Source organism: Idiotropiscis lumnitzeri, chromosome 17 (assembly GCF_059441095.1).
Source record: "Idiotropiscis lumnitzeri isolate Australia: NSW breed Sydney's pygmy pipehorse chromosome 17, RoL_Ilum_1.0, whole genome shotgun sequence".
In the NCBI taxonomy this organism is placed as follows: domain Eukaryota; kingdom Metazoa; phylum Chordata; class Actinopteri; order Syngnathiformes; family Syngnathidae; genus Idiotropiscis; species Idiotropiscis lumnitzeri.
The window spans coordinates 15,960,460-15,981,076 of record NC_142407.1 but is presented as its reverse complement, the minus strand read 5'-3'; the positions used below and the strand labels follow the sequence as shown (position 1 = coordinate 15,981,076).

General features: G+C 42.6%; 1 protein-coding gene across 4 annotated transcripts in view; it reads left to right on the top strand.

The window, feature by feature from the left end:
- cadm1a (cell adhesion molecule 1a) overlaps positions 1-9,782 on the top strand; it is a 180,222-nt gene extending 170,440 nt beyond the window's left edge. For all 4 annotated transcript variants that reach the window (XM_088279835.1, XM_088279834.1, XM_088279833.1 and 1 more), the window contains 2 exons: positions 5,648-5,776; positions 7,503-9,782. In XM_088279835.1, coding sequence (XP_088135961.1) covers positions 5,648-5,776; positions 7,503-7,621 — 248 coding nt within the window. In that variant the 3' untranslated portion in view covers positions 7,622-9,782. The remainder of the gene's footprint in view (positions 1-5,647; positions 5,777-7,502) is intronic.
- Positions 9,783-20,617: the final 10,835 nt, after the last annotated feature.

Here is a 20,617-nt window from a genome sequence, read left to right as displayed (position 1 = left end):
GCTGTGTCACTCATCAAGCTTGTGGCGTTTGCCTGCGCACACGCGAGGGACGCCGATAATAGAGCTCCTATCTTGATTGTGGCTTGTTTACACCGACTTCCCGAAAGCCTCATTTCTGAGGCATTACGCTCCGCCGTCCTCTCAGGTGGCGCGTAATGCTCCAGTAAGCCGCATTACCTCGGAAATGACTTGGAGCCGCTGTCCTGCGCGCAAATAAAGGAGCTCATTTATCATCGGAATGCTTTGAACGCCTCGTGCTGGCCGACAGATGTTTACATTCGTCGTTAGAGTTGACAAAGACAAAGTTGTACGTATTAAAGGGGACAAATTAGATTGTGGAGGATTTGTGTTTTAAAGCAGGGGTCCCCAACCACTGGGCAGCGGCCCGGTACGGGTCCACGGGCTCCTTTGGACAAAAACCAACGCCATCCCCAAATCATATTCAGTCGCTAATTTAGGACGCTAATGTATGACAGGCTACTTCGTTAATGGCTACTACTGGCTAGCAGCTAACTGTTAGCATTAGCAACGAGTGCCAGCTCACCCCGTGCCGGTCCGCAAAAGTTATCAACTTGCATGAACCGGTCCGCGGCGGAAAAAAGGTTGAGGGACCACAGAGTTAAAGGCTTTTTAGGTGTCTGAGGAATAGAATGAAACTTAAAAGTGAAACTGTTCTAACAAATTTGAAGTTGAAGTTGACAAATTGTTTATTCATTCAAATGGACAGGAGGGGGGGAAAAAAAGCATGAAATGTTCATGAAAAAGCTCATCTGAGAGGTCGAGCACAGACTCTTGCCACTGGCTGTTTGTTACGCTCATTCAAGTGCGGCCCCCCTCTTTTTTTTGGGGGGGGGGGGCGCTCTTTCATTTCGAGCGAGTTGGCACACTTCCTGCAGCGGGCACAGCGAGTGTCTGCCGGCCACGCACGTTAACGCAAAGCCCCAAATGTCATTTCGCCAAGCGCCAGAATAAACACAGCCTCTCTCGTGTTGTTACGAGACTGAGAGTGCGAGTGGAGAACTTCATTGAGGACGTCCTCCATGCCGGACTTTTTTTTTTTTTCCTTCCCTCAGCTTGACCTTCTTCAGATTGCCACCTTTGAATCACTTCCTTACTCACAAGTTCAATTTGTTCCGTGACCAAATCCGTAACTCGGTTTACTTCTAGAACAAATTTTCAGCATAGTTCCTTCGCACCAAGACGCCACAAGAGAGTGGCAAAGCGATACTTTGATTTCATTGAAGCTCCTCAATCAACTTCTACATAGTGGCTCGGCGGCAAAAGTTGGACGGAGTTGTCTTGATATTAATGATAGAGAGGGCGGGGGGGGGGGGGGTTGTGGATCTGTAAAATTGGCCACCCAAAAAAAATTGGGGTCTGCGGCTTCGCCATGTTGTCACATTTTTTTATAGTGAGTTAGCACCCTCTGTTGGTAGAAAGTTGATAATGCGGCCAGGCAAAGCGATTTTCCCTGTCACCACTGTGATGTTTGGCATCGTTTTTACAACAGATGCCCTTCCCGTCGCAAAAATCGGACGTGACATTTATCTCTTGTAACTTTCTGCTTCCAACGGGGCCTCAGTAATGGATATTTTCTTTGCGGCACCCGAACGAAAGGGAAGGTTCCATTTTATTTTTTTTTTGCGGGGGTTGATAATCATACCCAAGAGAAGCCCCTCCCTCCACAGCACCATTAGCAGGACTGATGCACATCGCCGCAATGAGCCACAAACTCATTTGGCCTCGGGAGCCACGGCGAGTCCTCGATGCGTTGGAATAAGTCACTCCCGAGACCACTAAAAGCCATTATTAGAAGGTGTTTATCGAGCTCGCCGTGGCCTAGATACGGCGCAATATCCCGAGAACGCTTATAGCCCATAATTATATTACATTTTGGATGAAGACCGGCCCTGATTAGATAAATGATAAATGAGTCCATTAGGGAAAAGATCCACGGTTCCTCGAGAGCTAATGGACTGTTGGTTTATTCCTGGAATGACTTTGAATGTTTGCTTTGCTTGTCATCACAAAAGGTGGAAAGAGCCCAACAATTTACGATCTCGTCTACTTATTATTGTGGCAGTCAAACAAAATGTACTTTTTGGCCCAATTTTTTGGGGGGGAAAATATCCAAAAGAATGGAAAAACATTTTCCAGTGGAAATCGCTCGATATCGTTATTCAGAATATTTTGGGGTGGCATCTGCATGGCCAAAAAGCTCATCTCTTATTTATTTATTTTTAAATCAAACCTTTTATGACAACTTTGGTTGCTTCGTTTTTCCTAAGGTCGTAGATCCATGAGCGTTGCAATAAAGAAGCAACTAGGATCATTTTTTTTTTTTTATCAAAAGAGGCTTATTCAATGTATATAACTTATTTTCAATTGTTATTGTCTGAAAAAAAACAAATTACGGCAGAAAACATCTGACAAGATCGTCACTGGAGCTCAAATATTAAACAATTGTTTCGAATCATCTCAATTTCTACTTTCACCTCCCTCCACTCTGGCTTGTTTTAATAAGACGATCATCTTTCTTTCCTGATGACGTGGTGAAAAAGTCACTCGATATGAGAGCGGCGTCAAGGAGAAGCTCTAGGTGACATTTTCAAATAGGTTCAATGAATAGGTTGGTGGCGACTTTAATTACATTTACTCTTTAGGCGAGAGCGTGGCGTGGCGGGCGAGCGCGAGTGGATCTTGACAAGCCAACGTGCTCTTATGACACCCCGCCCCCTCGCCGCTGATTGCCCCTCTATCTGGCGACGGCAGCGCGGGCACGCCAGCCAAATCACCGATGCTTAATTAGCAGATTAGCAGATCCAATTAGGAGATCTCCTCCGTCTCAAATCAAGGCTCCTGTCAACGCGTCCTATGAAAAATGAGATACTCCACCTTGGCACTCGTGATCCGCGTTCTTGCCGCTCTGACTGTTTATCCCCGTGGACACCTTGCTCGGAGAACATCCCTGGTTAATCGTTTGTCTTTCAGGCAGGTATTAAATCGACTTTGGCTAATCTATACTCTTGGAGCCACCGACTACTTTGTAGGTACCAAGTACGCAATAACCTGAAATTTAAAAAAAAAAATTCTCAAATTTCAAACGGTGCCCCCCAAAGAATATGAAAAAAAAAAAAAATCGAAAATGATTTAAATTAGAGAAAAAATACTGTCAAGTATTGTACTTAAAAATGTAGAGTGATGGCCACCAGGGGGTAGTATTGTACAGAAAAACATACAATAAAAAAAAAAATGTGACGTAGCTGAACTGTGAGTTGTTTTTGCAGAGGATCAAGAATATATGCATGTTAAGTACGGCTGCATGGACTCAAATCGAAATTGTTTAAAGGTGCCTAATTACTACATCAATGCTAGTTTTGTTAGCCAGTCTACGGCCTTTTGCGTTATATGAATTTTGTATGAAGAAGTGAATTCTCTTTGTTTTTTAAGTAAACTTCCACTGTGATTTGTGCCAATAACCAACTTGAAAAAAAGTGTAAGAATTTTTCACAATCTGTCAAACTGCTGCTTGTTGCAACGTATGCTCCCACCTCGACTAAGAAAAACAAACAACACTGAGCAAAGGAATGGGCCGGCTCCGTATACGGGAGCGATCGTGCTTCACGACATGATCCCTGAAGTCCAAAATCAATTGGGTAAACGACCATCTGTCGTGTTCACCCGCTTTGTCTCAATGGCACTATCGGGAAATGATGTCACATTTTCTTCCTCTTCAACTGCAGTTTGTTTGGGATGACAATCTCCTGTCATTCTGCTAGACCCGCCCCAAAAAAAGTCATTCAAGGAAAAGCAACAAGTCCATTTCCCCAAACGGGCAACGAGGAGACAGTGACCCGTGCAATTTCAAGTTTGACTCCGGCATGCCAGATCGTTGGGCAAATGTAGTGTCCTCCAGCGAGTGGCCGTAATTGCTCCCAAGCGATATGACATGCAAATTGCGTTATACGGTTTTCGGGGCGGTCCGAGTGCTTTCAGGAAATGACAGCAGATGTTTTCCAGCGTAGTTACTGAGCAGCGCTCTTTAAATGTGACATTCAGACAAACTTTAGTTTGACGGCCTTTAAAGACATCAAATGGCACGCCGGTCGAGCGCCAAAGAACTCGTAAACGTGCTCGCGCAAGGCTGGTTGAATTTTCATTTGTTTGGATATGGGATACATTTTGGACGTATTACCAAATAATTTGGTGGAGGGTTTGCTTGAGTTCATCTATCAGTCCTTGTTATGTTATGAGAAAAACAACGACATTTATAACGTGAGATGAGTTATGTTGCGAGAACATCCGGCATGATTTTAGCGTCCGATTTGAAAAGCCACGGCGTTCCGCTGTTCAATGGCAATAAAAATCTAGGACGAGAGTTGGGAAGACGAGCATAAAAACAAGAAGGAGCGCAATCATGCTCGTTTTTGGGCGTCTTAACGTTTCTGAACCAAAGTCCGTTTCAACATCATAATGGGGGGAGAAAAAAAAAAAAGCCTGCGTGATGTCGCGATTGAACGTCGGCCGGATTTCTGCCTGCTTTAATTGAGGCTTCCGAAATCGAAAGTCCAAATAAGCCCTTTTGGCTTAATCGGTGGAACAATTTTGCGGAGTGTGCCTGGCACTCGTGCTCCTCCGATGTTCCGCCATATTGGCGGATGTTGTCCGTCATTTTTCTCTCTTCCGTTTCTAGCATTCATTAGTAAAATGCGCTCAGCAAATCCCTGAGCGGGAGGCTGGGGATGAGTGGAGGGAGGTTCTTTTAGCCAGCTACTACAGCTAATGGATGATGGGCCACTCCACGTGAACAGATTGCTAAGTACCGATGGCAAGCGTCCCCAATGCGCTTTTATTTTTTTCTACTTTGCCTGCAAAGGAAGTGACGAAGTGATGTAACAGCTTCCTCATCCTCCAGAAACGCACAGTGATGCATTTTGCCATGAGTTGACAGAGAGAATGGCCTCGCCGTCGCCATTTGGTTTTGCACCAGCTCGGCAAAAAAAAAAAAAGAGAATCTTTGACGTCTTTTGCCGTCAATGGCAGATTTTCTGTTCCGTTGATTTCTTCCGATCTCGCTCCGTTCTGCAATCGTGACCTTCGGCATCCGATCGAGAACCCCCGATCTAAAGTAGCCAAAGGCTAACGACTTGACTTGTTTAGTTGCGTTAGACGCTTACAAAGATGGATTGGATTAGATTCCAAGTAATTATCCCATAAAGCCATTTGTCTCTCCACATAAGCTACTGCACGCCGAGATTAAGTGACTGGTTTTCTTTGTCGAAACCCGCAAAATGCCGTTTTCTATTCTATTCTTTGGACTTGAATTGTTAAAAAGTACTTTTCATTAGATCTCGCTCTGTCCTAATTGGACGGGTTTCTTGGAGACCGTTAATTCTGGTCATAAACTCATTCACTACCAGCCGAAAAAAAAAAATCTTTCACGTCTTTAACCGTCGATGGTAGTGAATGAGTTATGTTCTGTCCAAAGGCGATCGCGAGATTCCAAATAGATACCAGAAAAATCGACATTTGTACGGTAGCCACCACTGACAGTCTGGTTTCAACTCTCCTCCGAATGATATCACTTATCTTGTCCCGCATTCACCGTATGACATAACAAAAATGTCATTGAATTATTTTCTTGTAGATTCTCGAGCCGGCGAGGGAGCCCCCAGAACGGTGGACCACGCCGTGATCGGGGGCGTCGTGGCCGTGGTGGTTTTCGCCATGCTGTGTCTACTCATCGTCTTGGGACGCTACTTCGCCAGGCACAAAGGTAACGAATGGCACGGCATTCATTGATCGCTCCCGCCTTCTTGACCGCGAACACAGACGGAGAGACTCGATAAAGTCATTAAGCGGATCACGTCGTCATTGGCCAAAGAGAAACCTCAGTCGTTGACAATGTCACGGAGGAGTGCGTGTGACCCTGGGGGGGGGGACATGCTTTTTTCTCCGCCATACTACAATATAGTGCAATTGCACATCCACTCCAGTAGGTGGCAGTGGCGCTCTCATTAGTCAGTATTAGCTCTACGATGTCGGTTTGTTATTATTTATAGTTGCGGCGGAGAATGGCGTGAATTGTTTTCTTCTTGCTCGGGGGGGCGTGACAGAAAATAATTGAGAAGCACTGAACGTAAAATGAGATTGAAGAGTTTTGTATTGGGGTCACCAAATCTTACAAACCGTTTGGCACTTCCGTCATTTTGCCTGCGTTGCTTTCAAGACGCAATCAATTCATCTGTAATTGTCGTTAGGATTACAAGGAAGCCCTTGGGGTGGGGGGGGGATGGGGATATCTTTGTGAGGGGTCTCTGATGTGAAAAACTTGTCGAGGCGATTTCTCGCACCTGGTTGAATCTAGGTCACGGAGATGTATGGTTCGTGTGAAGACTGTCGGAGCAAACGGTCCCTGATGGGTTTGAAGGCTGGAGGGTCAGGTGAACGTGACAATGAAAAAAACTAAAAAAAAGTCATCGAGGTTATGAAGCATACCCTCTGACGACTCCCCGTTAACACAAATGGTCAAAGGGGAGAATCGAGTGGCATCATTCTTCTTTTTTACCTTCGGCGCTGAGAGGATGAGAGTAAATCTCACCGACGAGCCTCCGAGTGGCCTTGCCAGTTCGTTTGCCGCTGACCTCCATCAGGTCAACTTGGAGGCTCCGGACGGGCGGCCATCGAGAAGAGAGGTGGTTTAAGGCGCAGGCTCGTCCGTGCGCCACATGGCGGCAGATTAGCGTGATTAAGTGCCGCAGGATGTCGCGGCTCGTTTGAATCTTTGGTGGCATCGGAGCAGCAGGCCGTTATGCAGTTGGTGACGACGAGTGCAAAGGGGTGGAACACTTCTAGGAGGAGGCCAGTAAATTGAAAAAAAGGGAACCTTTGCATAGTCGGAATTTGGAATTCGACGATTCACCTTTATATTTTTATTTTTATTTTTATTTTTTTGATATGTTTTTTCTGGTGAAAGAAGGGAGGCTACTCCAGCAATTATCCCTCCCAAATTTTGTTTCTTTTTTTTTTTTTTTAGTTTTTGGTTGTTTTTTTATGCTTGCAGAAACCCAAACAATTCACAAATTTGAAAGAGAAAAAAACTGCTAAATATTCAATATACGTTTTCTACAAAAAACAAAAACAGGAGAACATGTGGTAAAAAAAAAAATCTCAAATAAAAACAAAAAAATGTTTTAATCTTAATATTGAAAATCAAATCTTGAAGGAGTTCTTGTAATTTTTGTTTCTTGTTTAGCAGTTTTATGCCATCCTTGAATGGTAACACAGCATGTGGTTATTTTTGTTTGTGGAGTTTGGATAGAGGATCTTTTATACTTGCTCTGAAAAATTAATATTAAAAAGTAAAATATTTTAACAGCGCATATTTTGCACGCTTGCACATATTTTTCTATATTTAAAGTGGCATTTTTGTCATACATCTACCTCATCCAATCTTTGCATCATGAAACATCAAACAGATTTTCTTTGTCGGTCCACCTCAGGCACCTACTTCACGCACGAAGCCAAAGGGGCGGACGACGCGGCGGACGCCGACACGGCTATCATCAACGCCGAGGGCGGCCACACCAACTCCGACGAAAAGAAGGAGTACTACATCTAATCAAAGCAGGACCCCAACACCTTTCGTGTCCTCTTTGGGACGCAGCTGTTTCTGGGAGGGGGGGGGGGGGTTTAGAGAGGATCTGCAATGGGTCAAGGTCATCTTTAGTGGGTGGCACGTGCAAAGAAAAGCCGTTTGTCTAGTCTAGTCCGCAGATGTAGGTTGGAATGTTTTATGTGTTTCAAAAAAATATATATATAATCCAAAAGAATGAAGGTTTTTAGGACGCAGACAAGGGGGGGGGGGGATTTTGGGGGAGGGGGGGGGTGTCAGAAAAATCACCGTAGAGAGCTTCACCGTTCAGCACCTACCTAACCACATTTTTATTTTCTTGTTGTTGTTGTCGAGTCCAGACCGTTTGCAGAAAATTCTGTGCCTTGTTCGGATTTTTAAATTTTTTTTTTCGTCGCGTTCACAACCAACCCCTTTTCGTCGTGTCGGCTTTTGTAGCCGTAGCGGGTACGAAAAAAACTGACAAAGCCGCCCCCCTCCCGCTCGTCCCCGAAAACAACCACCACCACTTCCTCTTTAATGTCGAGACGCTCCGTAACAACAATCCAGTATACTGTGATATATCTGCCACCATTAAGACCCCGCCCCTTGGCGGAAAAAATGCATGGAATGCTTTAGCATATCATTGTACATAATGACGAGCAGTTGTGGACTGTAGATGCCCCTCCCCTCCCCTGCTCCTCACTCCTCAAATACGACTGACCACCTTCAGAGTATCATCAAAAGGAAGGCAGCAAAAAAGAAAAAAGAAAGATCTCTTATTTGGTTTTGTTTTGGAGAAATTCACGTTTGCCAACCTCAGTTTTTGAGCGTTGCACGATGCCCACCTTCTCATTCTTGTGATTGCATATTCAGCGCCGTGTTATCTCCCCGGCGTTCCCGCCGTGGCCTCGCAAGCTCTAATTGGGTCGTGATGGCGACTCGCAACGGAATTCCAGGTCACTCAATGGCGTCGCGAGAGAATCTCCCATAAATTTCTTTCCACTTTTTAAAGTCTGCTAAAATATTCCAAAAACAGAATCTTCAAATCGGGCCGCTGTGATTGGCCAGTCTGCATTCAGGGGGTGTGGCTTAGTGAATGGGGACTTTGTACAAAAGCTGCAGTTCACACAAATCGACTTGGAAAGATGTTTTTCCAGAAACTAAAATCCCCGGGACTAACCACTATATATATATTTATATATATATATATATTTATTTTTATTTTTTTTGCACCAATTACCCATTGTTGTTTTCTTTTTTTTTTTTTTTTTTTCACTTGCATGAATGTGTGTGCTGAATTTCGTCTTGCTATTTTTATATCATCTGCCAAAGCAAAATTGAAAGTTTTTTTTTTGTTTTGTTTTTTTGGTCAGTGGTGGCCGGGGGAGCGCGGAGGAACGCCAAAAGTCATCCGTCGTTTACGGACTCGGTTCCATTAGCGGGTTGGGATTTTGCATGGAGGCGCTAGCGCCTTGGGCTCGCGGCGAAGGTCCATTAGGACGCCGTCGTTTTGTTTGGCAATGTTTTTTTTTTTTGTTCACACAGAAAGCAGCATGCCTAACAAGTCTTGACTAAATCGCTCCCATTCCATATTGTTCCGAATGTCGCAACTTGTCGACGTTTGCTTATTTTGAGACAAATTGTAATGTTGCAATGTTTCCTTCACGATGAGAATGACAGTAAAAGTCAGGGGAAAAAAATGAATTCCATTGAAGCAACACAAGTGTTTGAAAATAACAATTCAACAAAATCAGTTCTTGGGACTTCCTCACTTCACTCTAACACACCGCCGTTTATTTTTTTGGGGGTTTCTTTTCGGAATTTTCACATACAGTGCATTTGAATGTTTATTGCAACACAATAGAAGCAATATTAATGTGAAATCTGAACACAAAATTTGAGTCGCCATCAACAAAAAGCCATGGAAAAAATGTCCTTTCCGTGACTGACATCATTAACTCAGACGCAGGAAAAAACAAAACATTTAAAAATATGTCTAAAAAAAGGTCACATTCTCGTTAAAGTCGCTTTGGAAAATGTGCTTGCTCACCGTGAGGACGCATTCCACAAATTTACTGGCATGATTGGCAACGCAAAAATTGCAAACCTTCCTCATTACGTACGATAGCTTTAACATCATCACAAGGCACGAAAAAAAAAAAAACAATTCACTTGAGTCACAACAGCTTTCCAACCTGGGCGAGAGTTTGGGGCTTCTTTTTTTTTCCCCGCTGGATGTATTCGGAACGGACGTTGCCGATAAAATCCAACTGACTTCCCATCTTTCTACTTGATTCCGTTCTGCACTCACGAAGGAGTTTTGGCACTAAGTTAACACTGTATATGTCGATGACACTGTTTGTTGTTTGTTACGTGCTCGGGAACGGGAAAGGGTTCAAATTTGAGCTTTGATGTTGTATGGTCAGTTATTATTATTATTATTATTATCATTAGCGTTTTTAATGTTGCTTTTTGAGAATCACAGAGCAGCACGTTTGCCTTTTTGAACAAGACTTCAATATTTACTTCCCAATAAATGACATAAATGCTCCGAGATGACACGTTACACAGCTAATGAGTTATTTGCACACATTAAAATGTTTTTTTTTTTTAGATTTTCCCATAAAATACATTTTAAATGATTATTCACAATGAATCTGAAGTATGTTGAGTTACCTGGTTCCAAAAAAACGTTGCTAAAATCCTCAGTAAGTATGAATTTGGGAGCTAACTGACAAAAATGTATTTCAGTCTAAATTCATGAAAGCTTTGTGTTATAGAAACATTCAAAATTCTTATGTTTAATATCATATAACAATTAAAGAGGACCCCCGCAATTTGGAGGGGAGGGGCATTGGGGACCAGCCCCGACAGTGAACAGAGAAAAAAAAAAAAAAACACAAATAATTAGAGGTCATCATCATTGGCATGATTTTTTTTTTTAAATATTTTTGAAAATAAGTCGATAAAAAAATTAGCGAAAATAAGCTTTGGTTTTGAAAAATACAAATAGGTCAAGCCACAAAAGTGGGAGTCCACAGTAATGATATGTGGAGATACATTTTTTGAATTCTAATGTAAAAAAATAATCAATAAATTAGTAATATGATTTGGATTTTTCAGATGCAAACAAAAAACGGACAAAATGTTCTCATTTTGAGTGTGATTCTGGATCAAAAGGAAAAAACACTCAAAGAAATGAGGAGATACGTGCTTTTCCAGACAAACATGAATTTCAGACGGACACTTTTTTCTTTTTCTTTTTTTTAAAGCAAAATGATTCCACACATCTTTATGAAAGTCAATCGGATTCAGCTGGAGGAAAATAGAGAAATAAATACGTAAAGTGTATTTTCTACTAAATGTCCATTCACGTGAAAAAAAAAACAACAAAATGTGTTGGAAACGTAATTTTTTAGTACATTTTTTTAAATAATGCCCTCAGGTTCATGTGTGACTTCACATTCAGTGACATTAAAACAAAAACGTCCAACATGCAAATTGACGGCAAATTGGTGAGCTATTTCGTTGTTGTACATGCTTTCTGTATTTTTCTTAATATTTGGTGCACTGTAAAAGTTGTGCAAGTACTGCTTTGTGTTGACATGAAGTGTACAGGGATCCGAGAAGTTGTCGTATTAACTGTCCACCTCGAACACACCGCCGCCTTTGGAAGCTCCAAAAAAAAAACAAAAAAAAAGAGAAAAGACAAAAAGGAAAAAAAAAAAAAAATGTTTGGATTCGTGTCACCGGTCATTGTTAGTTTTTGTTTTGTTCTTTGGATTCTTTTGGTCTCTCTGCTGTTCCTGGGAAATGTTCATGTGTATTAACGGAGGAGAGGAGATCCACATTCCCATACACATTTTGTATTGGTTCATAAATAGACATTTTTACAAATAAAAAGAAAAAAAACAATAGAGTTCTTGTCTTAATAATAAAAAAAGGATGAATGTTTTTATGATTTTTTTTTTTTTAAATATAAAAATATTTTAACTTTTGGGAGACATTTTTTTTCCAGATGGAAAACAAAAAACACCCCAAATTTGGACATAGTCCGACATGTTTTTTGATTGAAAGTCCGAAAATGTGTTGTTTTGCATTTTGGGGATGGAAATAAGGTCAAGTCTTCATTCACATCAACAGAAAAAAAGTGGCAAAATATGTTTTTAATCTTTCCAGATGAGAAAATGTGTCAAGAATGTTGAAAGTTATTTATAAAAATGTGGTCAATACGGCATCTGGACAACTTGATAAATAATGAATACAAATTTGGAATTTTGGAATATAGTTTAGAATTTCTTCACTAGGCACATGTATAATATGAATTTCTTTGTCAATTTTTCCAAAAACTTTTAGGCTCTGGAAATGGATTTCTTGGTGAAGATGGCGAACTACTCACCTCAAAAAAAAAAAAAAAAAAATGGGTCTCAATTGACTATTGATTGCAGCTCAGCCAATGGCGACGAGAAGCGAGTTTTATCCCTTAGAAAAAATGTATTCCTTCGTTCTTGTTGAATGTCCGCCGTGGTCACATTAAGTATTCCGCTGACGTGTGGCGCCGAGGAAGATATTATCTTTTTAATTACATTTTCACCTCGGGCTCTCCTCATAGCGCTCGTGCCGCCGCGTAATGAGCCAACATCTTAAATAAGTAAAGGTGATACTGCTATTGATTAGAAAGTGAGAGCCGGTGGCCGGCTATCAGTCATTGAAAATGAACTTGCGAGTGCACGTTTAGAGCGCATGCCAGTTGGTCTCTTAAAGACCCATTACTCAATATCCGCCAACAACTCTTGATAGAAATTCCATTCAGTACACTTTAATTGCTTCTGTAATGGGGGAGGGGGGGGGGGGGCGTTTATTGGGCCGCAATGTCGTCGTCGGGGTAGCCCAAGCGTCCTTGGTGACGCTGTTTTGCTGGCGCCAATTTCAAGAAATGTCCTCATCAGGGACATAATTCAGGATCACTTCTCATACTCTCGTGTAAAATTTCCATGGCATGTATGAGAGTATTTTAGTCGTGAATGTGGCGACTTTTCCTTTTTTGCGTGAGAGCATTTGTTTTAATGGGGTATGAGAGTCTTTAGTGTATGAGCGTTTCAGTCGTGTGTGCGAGAGCATTTTCGTAATATGAGAGAGCATTTTAGTAGTGCGCTTCAGAGCTTCGCAGTAATGGGTAAGCGCATTTTTGTTTTCATCATGTGCATGAGAGTCTTTCGATTTTAGTATTGTGCATGAGAGACAGTCGTGTGAAAGAACATTTCAAGGGCGTGAATGAGAGTATTTTATTCGTTCATGTGGGAACTTTTCAGTACTGTGTGAGAGTGTTTTAGTTTGAATATTTAACGAGAGTCTTCTGATTTTCGAAGTGTGTGTGAGTGTTACCGTAGTGTGTGAGAGCGTTTTGGTTGAATAATGTGAAGGAAAGTCTTTGGATTTTCGGTGTGTGCATGAGATCATCCCTGACGGTTTCTCGCGGCCATCTTGGTGCGTTCACCTTGCGAGCGCAAAACGGTAAAAGCAGCGACCGTGTGAAATGAACTCACGATTTCTAATTTTCTTATTCTATTTGCCACCGTCGCTGTTTAAGTGTGAGCACTTTGGCGCCGGCGCCAGAGGTCATCGGGTTGAGGGGGCCAGCGAAGAGGTTTTGGAACGCACCCCGCCAGCGTCGGTCATGATTTATTGATTGTGGAAAGGGCAGACCTGCTGGATAAAGTCTCATTATGGCACAATTATGCTACTCGTCTTTGCTCTGCAATCAGACATTTGAAGAGTCGCTGATTGGGGCAATCGGCTCGGAACTCATCCTTAACGCTTTTCCTCCGGCCGCCGATGGGCGCTTTGGCGATATTTACGGAGATTGTGGAGGTGCATCGAAAGCAAAAAATATTGGGTTTTTTCTGTCAGATAAAAATTGGAAAAACTGACTTCCTTACGCTTTCCGTTTAAAAGTGTCGACCGTCTGATCGCGTCTGCGTCGTCTAAATAAAACGGAAAGGTTGTGGTCAGTGAAGGGGTCGTTCATCTTCAAGCGTTTTGTCTCGGTGAAGTCCCAAAGCCACTGGGAATCCCACGCACGGAACTTTCTGCAGGTTTTAGCCCCGGGAAGACCTTCTGATATGCTCGTGAGCGCAACGTTCACTTTGGCCGCTGCGGGGCACGAAGGAGAAGAAGCCTCAAGGCCAAACTTCACACGATGGCCTCACTCCGTCTCGGGTCAAACGTCATCTTCATTCTGAAAGCGGGTCAGTCCGCCGAAGGGCTGCTCAGCTTCAAGAAAGGACGGCTCTCTGGCCATCTCGATCTTAAGTGCTATTGAAGCCTCAATTCAGGTCCGAGGAGCAAAAAAAAAAAATAATTCTTAAGATTGAGATTCTTAAATGGTCTAAAGTGATCCCTTGATTTAGGACAGAGGTGTTCAATCCTGTTCCTCAAGAACCGGCGTCTGGTCAGTTTTCCATCCCTCCATGCTGCAACAAGGAGGAGGAGAAATCTTTTTAGAGGAAGCCCAGGACGGGTTCAGGTCTACTTCTCTTTCCTGATCATCTCCTTTCTTAAACATTTGCCAATTTGTGCACTGAACATTCTTGAAACAGACGTAGCATCATTGGGCCAAGCCTTGACACTCCTGACTGTGAAAGTCGTTTTCAAATTTAGTCTCAACAATTCTGGATCCTTCTAGACTGTTTACCCGCCCCAGGAGCAAAATTTCACGGATTCTTCCTTGGCCCCAAGCGTAATCCCTGCCAATAAAAACGTTGCCATTTCTCTCCTGGTTGAATGCAAAAAAAAAATCTCTCCGCGCCTGTGAAATACTTTTTTATCAACTCGTTTATATTTAAAAGGCCAAATCTAAGTTGTCAGGCCGGCCCAAGATTAATAACTGGCCTTTAGTTGAACCACACGAGGTTGCTTAATGCGCAAATTCATATTTGATGTCGTTCCATTATGTAGATGCAGCCTTTTGAGATTCATTCTCATGGTTTCGATGAACTCCTCCAGCTGAGATTTACATTTATGCAAAGCTCACGTTCGTTTGTTTGTTGGGTTGGTTCACGGGCCTTGGTTAAAATTAAGAAAGTGCTGACGTTGCAAATGTCGTTTGGAAGTTTTGTCACTTTCTGGATTGTTTTCTCGTTTCGGTTCCACGTCGTCGCCCTGCCGGGCCCGGCACCCACGGCAATCACGACCTGTCAGGTTTTCTCGTCCTGTGTTTTGTCAAAATGTGTGCAGTTTTGACCATGATGGTCTGAAACGTGGTCGGTTCAGTTAAAGTATTATTCTTAATTTATTGTTTATCCATTTTATTTCATGGAACATCACATTAAATATGCGGCTTGTTATTGCGTGAAAAAATGGCACGGGCCCTTCGTTTCCATTTTCGGGGACGTTATTGGCAGCCGGGCGACAACGCTGCAAGAATGCCAAATCTCAAACTGATTGAACCTATTTGCCACGTCCTCTATAGAGCAAGGTGAATTCATCAAAGCGCACTTGATTTATAGGCCCCGCCCCCTCCCTTTCTCCTTCTACTCTAGCTTCCGCTTGCCGCACACTGGTGGGAATTCATTTGTCTTGCTGATTAATGATGAGCAGCATATCCTCCAACCGCCGGCGGTAAATGAAAAGAGATTGGGGACAGAGAAAGAACATCAAGGTCCATTCATACCAATCACATTCCGCAACGTGTCCGATTCATCCCAAGCTTTATTTACATTTTATAGTCTTTGCCGCTTGCTTTTTTCTTTTTTTAAGTCTCTTAAGGGGTTTTCGCCAAGTCGCCGCCTCTCGTTTCGTTACTCATCGCTACGATAATGAAAGCTGCACTTGACATTTGGAGAGAGGAGGTCCGATGGGTGGCCGGGTGATCAGGAGAAAACATGTTCGTTTGGTATTTCACGACAGTATCAGAGAAAATCGTTACGACACTGTTTCAAAAAATGCTGGGGCAAATTTCTTCGCATACTACCTTTAAAAAAAAATCAAAAATCAACGTGAATCTGCGTTGTGCCTTGAGATGTGAGCTACCTGACATCCTTTTCAACTCACTTCACAACAAGCAGTGAGATAGCCGATAGTGGGCAATTTTTGAAGAAAAAAAAGGCCATTGCTGTCACATCATTAAGATGGGAAAGTTAAAAATAATGAATAAAAGTCAGCAATGAGTCTCCTATTGATGAGGTCAGCGTGGATGAAAAGACTTGATCATGGTGAACGCGATGACGTCACGTTTATACGTACGCATGCATGGTACGTTGCTCGCGCACACGCTGCGAAATACGACTACGACTAAATAATCTACATAAGCTTGTTGAGGTCAAATTGTTACACTGGTGATATTTGTAAATAGATTGCCATCAAAAGTACATTTTCATCGTTGCTGTTGGTAAATTTAAAGAACAAGCGGAGTGTTGAGGTGTGTGTTCCAAAGTAGGGGATTTGAGGGGGGTTTTTTTTGTTTGTTTTTTTACGGTTGTACTGCTGATTACTAACGAACTGAATAATGTGGAAAAATATTTTTGCTGTGATGAATGAAGAGTTTAATTTGGTAGTTCCTGTCTTGACAAAAAAGTGTCTTGAACGATCAGTCAAAATGCTTCAAATAGGGCTGGCACTCAATAGCTTCTTCTTTTTTTTTTTTTTTGACATTGAAAGAGGCAATTAATATTCGCCAAGGCTTCCGCTGCATCCTTTGGCATCTTAGGGTATTAAAATACCTCAAATCGACAGCAGGTCACCATACAAGCAATTTAAAAAGTCCATTTAAAATAAAACGTCACCTTTAAATAAATAGCCCGACGTTAAGACCCTCGAAGGAGAATTTCTGCAAGCAAAACAACCTGAAAGGTTCCGTCTTTTATCGACGACCGCATGACCAGACATTGCGATTTGGACAGATGGAGAGTGACGGGTGCACTGATGCCAAAACGAAGGTCTTGCTTTAAAGTGCAAGTTAAATCTGGGAGAGAAAAAAAAAAAGAGGTGAAGAGTAACGGAGGAATGGCATCAGAGGACATTATATGGACGGCTGTCTCCAGGTCATCTCGTCAAACTTTGATTTGAATTTCAGTCTTGTTTTTGATGCCACACGTGGATAAACAGCCCTTGAACCGCACTTTGACCTTTTTTTTTTTTTTAAAGCGCCTCAGATAGCCTGCTTGTAAGCAAAGTGTCCATGGTCACTGCTGAATAAGAAGCAGCTTTCGATCAGGCCGGTGCTTTTTCTCATCGTGCTTGCGCGACCTCTGAGGACCTCACTCTCACGTTGTTGGGATGCCGATGCCACCTCGGCTGGCCTCCAATTTCAATGCGGTGAATGCAACGTGTGTGATGCCAAGGAGGGGAAAAAAAATAGTTCTGACAGCTTCAGATAAAGGCTGGCCTCTCACCTTTTGACCTGGAGGACATTTCTGCTTTGCTTCTTAAAAAAAAAAAAAAAAAATGGTGGTTCTTCCGAGAGGGTTTATTTTTCTCTGAAATATCTTCAGATGGGTTGCTTATTTGGATGTTTTCACTTCAAGGTTATCGCACAGAAATGTGGATTCTTATGTAGTCGCTCCGTGAACAGTTGAGCAAAACTGTATGTCCTTGATTTAAAAAAATAAATAAAAAAGAAATAATGTAAACATGACCTGGATTATAATGCAAAGAAATGAAACATATCGAGCATCAAGACATACTCGGCTGCAAGCGTTTGTACCCTCTCGCTAATTTTTTGTTTCCCTGGAATTAACTGCAAGCGAGCCATTCAAAAACAAGAGAGACAATTTTTAGCATTCTGACCGATTATGATGTAAACACAGAAACGAACAAATAAAATTGATTTCATTTCCCCCACCCCCCCAAAAAATTAATTTTATTCCAATTTTTAGTCATCATCAGTAAAATAATAGTTGGTTTCACCCCCCAAAACTATTTGGGACTAAAAGAATTGTACGTTCCTCACTGAAAAATGCACAATTTCTAACATGTCAGACTATTCTACTTTGTTTATTGTGATCTTGAGCTTTTTTTTTCTTTTTTTTTTTTGTAAGAGCAAGCTGCCGCAACTGCGCTGCAGCGATAAGAACCACGGTGCATCGCTGGCACGGCAACAGGCAGTCGGCGAAAGCCGCGGAAAGACATAAAGAGCAATAAGGCAGAGAGAAGCTCTGAACTGAAACTGTTCCTTTGGCCTGTCTGCCGTGTTAGCCGTCCAACGTTTATCATGCTACTCTTAGCCCGCTGACCTCTCGCCACTTTTGCTTTCTCTTTTAATGATCTTGTTATATGAGGACAAAATACAACCACTACAACCGCTTTTGTAAGCAGCACACGAGAAAATCACTCCCTCGTTGTTCTTTAAATGTCTGTTGCTGTCGCAATGGCGAGATTAAGAGCCAAATCATTCGGGATTCTTTTGGCCCGATTGAATTGAAATATTCGAAGCAGTGGCGTAACGATTCTTGCAAGAATTGTTTTTTCCTCATTACGTCACGTTTGTCAGGTCACACCAGGAATTCGATCCATAAATAGCTCCAATTTTTTTTTTTTTTTTGTCACCAAGGTTCTAAATGACACTCAAGTTGCCAGCCAATCAGAATTCCCACAAAACAATTTCCACAAATGCAAAAATCAACGAGCTCGTAACATGATAGGAAACTTAAAAAAAAAAACACTTTTCTGTGACTCTTGATGAGTGATTTTTCCTGCTCGCAGCTGTCGAAAAACCAACCTTTTTTTTTTCCAGTTGAACCCACCTTTTTTTCACCCAAAGAAAACTTCCACATGCAAACATTTGAGCCACGACAGACTCAGACAAGGCAAACCTAACTAAATGACCAAAAACAGACACAGCTGTCGCAAAATCACAATTTAATCAGTGCTAAAAAAAAATCGATTTTTTTGGTCCAGGTGTGCCAAGAAAACTTCCAAATCCACAAGAGGGCCCTCGGCCTAAGTAATTGATAAATAAAAAAAGAAAAATTTGGAATACTTGAAACACATTTTTTTGGGGTGGAATACTGCAGCCCGTCCTCCCTTTTGTACTCTTAAATTAAGTTGGAGAGCCCCGATTTGATCCGGCAAATTTGACAATAATTCCAGTGAGACGTGCTTATCTCCAGTTCCATACAAATTCAAGAAGTACATTTAAAGAGAATTCATTTCACAATCGACTCAACGCTCTGATGCAGCTTCCGTTCCGAGTATTTGCTTGAAAAATCTCATTTCTTCACCTTTAATGCCAGCTGCACGAGTGATTCATGGACCTGTATATGATTATTCTGCATTCGTATATTAGCGGATGTCACTTGGGCGTTGGGCGATGTGACTGTCACTTGCACATTAATGGAGGTTGATTTATGGCGTCTACCTCGCGGCATTCACGCGCTTGACTTATCTGCAGTCGTCATCGTGTGTGTTTAGTCGCAGTGTGACATTTTTCACGCTTGCATTTATCAAGATCCGCCGCTCACCCGGCGATATCCTCGGCGTCACTTCTAATTCGGTGTGGCTGCATTCCGCGCCGATGATGATATTTTAGCCCCTTTCCGATGTTTTGGGACATTTTCTGTGCGCTTGCGTGACAGTGAAAGAAAAGCAGAGCTCCTTGTTCGGATCCAGAGATGACAAGGAAGGAAACGTCTTTGGGACTATTTTTCGTTTTTTTGGGGGGGTTGTTGTTCCTCTCGAAGGAATTTTCTCTCGAGAGCAACCGGTGTGTGGCCGTCGCTGCCACACATGAAGCGAGGTGACTCAATCATTAACACCGTGGCACTTTGGATCCCAGAAGATCTTGTGGCGGATGATGGCGAAGCAGTACGCAATCGGGTCGGGGTTGCAAGCTCTTCAATGGAACCTCGCCGCCGCCGCCGCCATCGCTTGCCTCCAGCATTGGCTCTTTTGCCAACAGGCAAGATAATAAGACGGCTAGCAGACATGTTGTCAATATTTTTGTCTTGGCTCAAGAGTGTGCCGGGCCGGCTGTTTACAGATGGTCGCTCCGTTTTTGTTGTTTCATTTTTTTTTCCCATCCCCGACAGGAGTTTGATCTGTTTTTTTTTTTCCACACTGCAAGAGGGCAAGTTGAGGCAAGTATGCACGTCGCGGAGGTTTCTAGCTAATTTGAAGCAGTTCATTAAAATCAAGACACAACGCTTCTATCAGCGGGGAGGATGCTTCTAATCAGCGCCTGCGGTTCGTCCGGCGCGATGCAAAATGGAGAGGGCGCACTGCTCAAGTGCAATCTTGTCGAGGGGAGGGTTGGTTGTCGACAAGAAGGCCGCACCGATGATTGGTTTTCCGCGGGGATGCTTTGGGACTGCTCTTGGCTCTGCCATCTGATTAGTATCTATCTGCAGCATTATTCATGTCATGAATACACAAGGAGGCACGGAACAAATAAAAAGCCCGCATGCATCCAGGAAGCGGATAAATATCACAAGGCTTCGGATTTGAACGGTTGAAAATTTCACGATTGATGTGTTCGGAGCCCCGGGCGATGATGGTTAATTTCAGGTTCAAACAGCTCGAGCGGCCACATGACGAGACCCGAGGTTCTTTGGCAAACATTTCATTCGCTCGCTCGTTCTCCCTTTTCTGGTATAATGGCGTTTCAAGTTGACTCGTGTTGTTGAGGCAGTTTCGGGAAAAAGTAAAACGCAACTTTAAATTCAGTCCATTTACACAATATACAAATGCTGGTAGAAGAAATTGAGGGGAGAATAAATTGTGTGGATGGGCCCTCGTGTGGGTTGGAGGGATCTTGCAGGTGCCCTAAGCGCTCACTGAAGCGGATTTACGTTCTCTGGGCGTTTATATGACATAAACCTGACGTTTGGCAGTATGTTGTTGCACCTCTTAACTTATTTATCTATAACGCACATCTACAAACTTTATAAGCAAGTATGTGAGGGGTGACGAGGTAGCAGAGGATGCCAGTGCTTCAATAAAGTCTATGGGACATGAAAAAGAAAAACAAGTACAAATAATGAGATTACTTTGTTGAAAATGAAAGGG